The 6,912-nt window shown below is 38.8% G+C and overlaps 1 protein-coding gene across 1 annotated transcript; it reads left to right on the top strand.

Annotated features, from left to right (window-relative positions):
• The first annotated feature begins 12 nt into the window (after positions 1-12).
• Positions 13-6,912, top strand: NIM1K (NIM1 serine/threonine protein kinase). Its single transcript, XM_010725385.3, has 3 exons — positions 13-2,641; positions 3,383-3,651; positions 5,744-6,912. Exons 1-3 carry the CDS (start codon positions 2,572-2,574, stop codon positions 6,491-6,493), a joined length of 1,089 nt encoding a protein of 362 aa, XP_010723687.1. The 5' UTR covers positions 13-2,571; the 3' UTR covers positions 6,494-6,912.

Here is a 6,912-nt window from a genome sequence, read left to right on the forward strand (position 1 = left end):
TATTTTTTTGTCATTGGGGGTTAAAATTTTCACTGGGTAATTTTCTGATGCTAATTTTGCAACTGTCACGAAGAAGGAAGGCTGAGGGGAAAGCATCATCTTACTTGTTTCTTCTTGTGACTTTGTCTGGCATCATAAAATATGCAGTTGGGATGGAGGAGAGGAACAAGTGTGGGTGTACTTCCCCAACATAAGCATGCACACATACACACACCATTCCAAAGAGGAGTCTCCTTCCAGTGTATGTTCACTGCTGTGTTGTTAACGAACTGATGTGTCTGCACAGTGCTAATGAGTAAAAGTCTCCTTTTGGCAGAGATGCAGATAAAAAGGCCTTCCTTGGGGCAAGGGAAGGTACGTGTATATCTTGCATATATTCATCTCTTCAGTTGTTGTTGGTTCTAAGCATTGTCTTTCTGCTGACATCTCACCCTACTTGAAGAAGGAAACAATTTCTTTCTTCACCATGACCAGTTTCTGTAACGATTCTGTAATCAGGTGTGTGCTGTTCTGTAGCCCTCATGCTCTGTTGCAGCAGAATGCTTGAAAAAGGTTTGCAAGAAGCTGGTAAGGGCAAAAAAAACCAATAGCATCAAAGTGGATGAAGAACCCTGCTTCTCTCACAAAGAGAACCTTGGTTGTTCAGCAGTTGCAGGAAAATCTTTGGTGGTGTGATGTGTATTAGGTTATTCAGACGCACTGCCCCAGCTTGGTTTTATTTCCTTTTGCCAATGTAGCATATGCTATTTTTTTCTGAGATAATTTCTCAACCATTTATTAACTTCTCTTATTCACTACGACTTCACATAGCTCTTTTCAAATCTCAACGTATGGTCAGTCAAAATCTTTTTAATAATTAATTTCAGTATTTTGGTGAATAGATTTCCTGATGAAAATGTTCCCGTTTAGAACTGCTGCCATACAAGGGAAATACAGCGTTTAGAAACGGGACTCTCTTTTTTTTTTTTTTCCTTTTCTGAAACAGTTTTGAAAGGAAACAAAGGCCTTTTCTTACATTATAGGTCAGCTGGTTTTCTATGCACTGCATGCACATACAACATAGAATGCAGAAATGCAGATTTTAACGAGCTTGCTCCTGATACATGATGTTGTGTGAATAAGATCAGGCCTTTCAGTTCTAAACCCTTTTTTTTGTTTATTTACTTTCCTTCTAAAATTTTATTGAGAAAGTAGACATAGCAGAGGGATGGGAACAGATGAACTTTAAGGTCCCTTCCAGCCTAAGACATGCTGTGACTCTATTTCTCCTACAAGTTGCTTTTTGTTGTTGTTGTTTTGCTTGTTTAAAGTCCAAATGCTCCCAACTTTTTATCAATCAAGATGTAACAATGCAATTACATAGCTAAGATTTCAAGAATTGTTTTCTCTGTAGCATCTAAACATCTAGCTGTGCAAATCTCCCCCAAGCCAGCACTCTTTATTCTTGGTTCAGGAGGTCAATATACTACAACGTGACAAGGGTTTTACAGTCTTTCACCTCTAGGTTAGCAGTCAGAGCTCTGCCAGGATCTGCCACGTGCTGTTCCCATTAAACAGCTCATTCCCTTCTGATTCACCATGCCAGGTGTCTGCACTGTGCAGTAGGTGCAATCATTCCTAACAGCCTCAGTAGGCAGCAAAAAGCAGGGAAGTCTGCTCTCTCCTCAGTTCAGACTTTGTCTGAAAGCAGAAGCATGGAAGGGGTAAGTCAGCAGCTCTCAGAATCTCACTTCCCCAGAGTATCTGCTGCACTGCAGTAGGGAAATCAATTAATGCATTTATATTACTAGGAAATATAAATATACCAAACATGGAGTTTTCTTAATCTGTACAGACATAAATGCATATATATCAATAACATTTCAGGCGTACTGAAACACAAAATTTGAGGTAAATACCTTTATAATAGTGTAAATGGAAGCACCTTGAAAGTTTTTCTACCAAATGTAAAACCATAATGGCATTGTCATGCTTCTTTTAAAGTAACAGCTTTTATTTTTTAGTAATTTAACCTTGTCTGCTAGAACATGAAGTTTTTCTTAGAAATAAAACGGTAAGAATGATTAATTGCTAGGACATCTGTAGAAATATATTTTTTTTCCCAAGAATAAACAGTTGTTTTAACTACCATGTTCCAGTTTAATTTTGCTGTCTTAGTAAGTTATACAAAGACACTGTAAGCCTATTTTAACCAGACTAATCCCTCCAATACCAGCTGTATTCAAGACAAATGCCATGACCTACCAATTTTCATACAGAACCATAAAAGCAATTCTCACTGAGCTTTTTGAGCTACCCTGTTGATACGGTGAAGCTGTATATGTATACTAGCATTTCAAGGCCCTTAGCTTGTAAATATGCTACAGAACCAAGCAGAACTTAACCACAGCTTTGCATTACCAGGACTGTATAAGACTGATTAGTTGTTTTACATGATCCCTGCAACTTATTCTATGTCGCTGTTTTATTTCCTTCCTTGGTATAAAATCTGTGGTGTGAATTCACAGCCAACTGTGGTGCAGACATAAAATTGTACTTTTCCTGTATTCCGTGCAGTACCAAGAGCCACTCATGCATGAACACGTTGGAAAAACTGGCACAGCTATCCTGAGAAAGACAAACCTCTGCAACACTGATTTTGGTAACTGAGAATTTGTGGGGATGTGGGATAAGACATTAGGCAACATTTCTGTAAGTCACATACATGTAAACACATCTGCTGTAAGCCTGCAGGGTTATTTTCAAAGTCCTTGCACTACCTCACGTTAGTCCACCTGCTCTGCAACCAACTGCCTAAATTCAAGCCTCCATTAGTCAGTAAGCACCAGGCAATTGCATGTAATTCACAGCACTGAGCTAGCACAGACTTCCTTTAACAAATCTGAGCACACAGTCAGGTTGAAAAGTGGGAAAGGTCTGCAGCTCAGGCTTAGGGGCCTTGCAGGAACAGTCTGTATCCTCAGAATGGAGCACAGCCTCCAGATTTTGTAATGCTGAGACTCTCATTTGCCCACTTCCTTCTCAACAACAGGAACACTAGCTTCCACTCAGACAGGGGCCAGATGTCTGTTTTGAAAGCTATAATGCCCAAGTCAGATACCTAGCATAGATAATTGTTGCCATCAGATATGTACTGACATGCTTGACAGGCTAGGAACATGTTACCTGATTTGATTAGCACTTGTAATACTCTACCAGCCCTTAGCTGTATCAGCAGTGAGGAGGATGCTGGAGACAGTAGGGTGTGAAAGATGACAAGGCTTTGTAGGCCTCTCTAGCTTATCTTATATTTATCATTGCAGTTATGTAACTATGCATTGTACATAAATAGTATTACTGTTTGTACTTACTGAATTAACATGGAAAAGTATTTTCTTTTCAGAGAAAGTAGCTATTAAGATTTTGGACAAGACAAAACTAGACCAGAAGACTCAGCGTTTGCTATCTCGTGAGATATCAAGCATGGAAAAACTCCACCACCCAAATATCATCAGGCTGTATGAAGTGGTGGAAACACTCTCAAAACTGCACCTGGTAATGGAGTATGCAGGAGGAGGGGAACTCTTCACTAAAATCACTACAGAAGGAAAGCTAATAGAAACAGAGTGCAAAATAATCTTCTCCCAGATTGTTTCTGCTGTGAAGCACATGGTAAGTGGCTCTACCATGGGCATTGCTCCTCACTGCTTCAGCTGATTTTGAGAATGTATTTTTTTTTCCAATTAATAAGTTTAGTGTTATCAGGATTTGAGGCACATATCTTTGAAGAGCGAAACCAGCCTGAGAAATACCGTCTTAAAGATACCCAAGAGTGTTTTCACATCCATCTCAACTTACTGCCTCATGGTTAACATGTTTGGGGAGGAGATTGAATTGAGAGCATGTGGTGGATGGAGCCATCCATTCAGTTACAGTGTTCCTCCTGACCACTTGTTTTTGTATGGATCAGGTAGCAAAGCTTCATTTCACCTCTCAGCTATTTCAAAAGAGCATCACTCACTTTTCTGCAAGAAAGGAGTCCCAAGAAGAGGTGTGTTGTGTATTGCAGACATCCAGCTTACTTACTAACAAATATGGGAGATTAGTACTTAAGACAGTTAATTCCTGTTCCTTGCTTAGCAAGTCATTTCCTCTTTTCTAGTCTTCATTACTGCAACTAGACTTAGAATGATGCAATTCGTAGAACCCAAAGCATTCTATAAAGGCAGAAAAGAGTAATTAACCACTTCCAGTACAACCTCCTCTGAATCTTGCTTAGTAACTACACTGCTTAGAACAACGTTACAAAAGCCATGAGAAGTCTGCTCTGCGTTTGACTTAACACCAGTATTTGTTAAAGTTGGCTCAGAGTGCCCTCCGGTGGCTCACATTCTCCTGCCATGTAATGGGCTCCAGCTCCAACAGGCAGGAAGATGCAAGCAAGGGTATTTCCAGGTCAGATATCTAGAAATGCATTGCAAACAACGTACATGAAAAACATGTTAATGTATTTTGACAGAACAATCAGATGTCTTTAAATGAATTAGCTTCAACATCTTTTCCACAGGACAAGTATTCAGGATCTACTGGATCTTCAAGATCATGTGTATTTCTTAGCATTAAGACCAGACCTCCAAGCTCACCAACCTCCTTACTCATAAACTCGTTTCCTGCAAAAATATTTTATTTTTGCTAATCTATTGAAATCGGGCCACTTATATCCCATCTCACTGTTGTCAGCCCATATGCAGACTGAAGATCCTTGCTTGTTATTGATGACAGGATTTTCTAGTGTCTCCATGTGCATCCTCTTACTTACAAGGATAAGGGCAGAGAATGCTCAAACTCTTTCATTTTTCCTAGTCATTTCAAAGATGAAATTAAACCCTTACTTAATCAGTATAGTTTATATGTCTACTCAGCAGAGCACATCAGTACCTTCATTTCTGAGGTTAAAAAAAAGGTACATGTTGCAGCCTATTCACTTCAGATTTCTAAAAGTAGAAGACAATACTGAACGTCCTGCAAGGATATAAAATACCAGGTGCAGCTTTGTGCACACCTCTTCTCTTGCCAATACTAGATATTAGGATATGGATCATAAACTAGGACAGTTGCTACAGTTCTCTTATCTGGTACCATATTCACTTAATCACAGAATCATAGAATTACAAGGTTGGAAAAGACCTATAAGACCATCTAGTCCAACCATCTTCTCACTACCACTGCTACCACAAGCTATTAAAGCATATCTCACAGCTCCTCATTCAGACAATGTTATCAATGAACTAGAAGCTTTCAGTTCAGAAGTCTGTATGCTCAGAACAAATACAAAAATGGCTTTACATACTTAAAAAAAAAATTTCTGTACAGTAGAAATGTAGTCATTTCAAAAACAAGTGCTCTGAATCCTGAAAAAATACAAAATACTTGGTACGGGAAGATACACAGTCATGTAGGATTAGCCATAATGCCATCACATCTGCTTAATATAAATACTAATTCCTAACTAATATTAATAAACGCTAACAAGATGTTGCTATCCTTCAAAACGTATATGTATATATAGAGATAGATTTCCGCACTTCCTCAGTCATTTTCTTACCAGTAGAGAATTAAGATGGACTTGCAATCTTTGGTTTCATAGCAAAGCTTATTTCTTTGTTTGAGATAAATAATTCCCTCTCCTAGGTAGTAATTAATAAAAGATGAAGAGTAGTCACGTAAGCACTTGCTAATACCCAATGTTCTCCTTCTTCTACAGCATGAGAATAATATCATTCATCGGGACTTGAAAGCAGAAAATGTATTCTACACCAGTAACACCTGCGTTAAGGTGGGAGACTTTGGATTCAGCACAATCAGTAAAAGAGATGAAACTTTAAATACTTTCTGTGGGTCTCCTCCTTATGCTGCCCCTGAACTCTTCCGAGATGAAAACTATGTTGGCATTTATGTAGATATCTGGGCACTAGGAATATTGTTATACTTTATGATAACGGGGATCATGCCATTTCGGGCAGATACGGTGGCCAAACTGAAAAAGTGCATTCTTGAAGGGACATACAGCTTGCCTCCCTGCCTCTCGGAAGCTTGCCAGAAACTGATAAAAGGAGTCCTTCAGCCAGTACCAACAGAACGATATTCTGTCAAACTTATTATGAACAGTGAGTGGATGCAGGGGATACAGTACCCAAAACCTTTACAGCCATTTAAACTGGATCCTAAGTATTTATCAGAGATCAATACACTCAAAGAGGAGGAAATAGAAGTGAAAAATGCTCTGAGAGATCTGGGAATCACAGAAGAACACATTCAAAATAACCGGGGAAGAGATGCACGCAGCTCAATAACAGGAGTCTACAGAATTGTTTTACACAAAGTACAAAAGAAAAGGGCCCTTGAATGTGTCCCTATAATGTCCCATCCAGATCCCAAGGAACAAGACATAAAGAAAGGAATCAGCTCTTGTAACGGTATAAAGCACACATCCAAGCTGTGTTCTATTTTGTAAACCACACTGCAGGCTTTATACTCAGCGCACTTAACAAGGGGTTTTATTCACTTTTCACAGGTTTTGGTGTTGTATTTTTTGTAATTTTTAAATAAACCAAATTGCCTCATCTCCTTTGTATTTTTCAGCTCACATTTGAAGTGCTCAAATGCAGAGCTCTAATGTACTTGTTTGCCCCTTGCTCCAGAAACATGGTATAACTGGTGCAATAATTCAAGTAAAACAGAAAGAAATTATCAGCAGAAGTGATCTTTTAATAAAGATCAAATGGTACTGCATTTAACACACTTCAGACATCTCTCAGTACAGCCACGTAATCTTGACAAGTTTTACCTTAGCTTGACACAACTATACCACTGCAAACAGGATAGTTTTTGCAGAGAACTAAGTTCAAACAAAATACAGACTGCAAATTCTTA

The sequence above is a fragment of the Meleagris gallopavo genome, chromosome Z, assembly GCF_000146605.3.
Source record: "Meleagris gallopavo isolate NT-WF06-2002-E0010 breed Aviagen turkey brand Nicholas breeding stock chromosome Z, Turkey_5.1, whole genome shotgun sequence".
Classification (NCBI taxonomy): domain Eukaryota; kingdom Metazoa; phylum Chordata; class Aves; order Galliformes; family Phasianidae; genus Meleagris; species Meleagris gallopavo.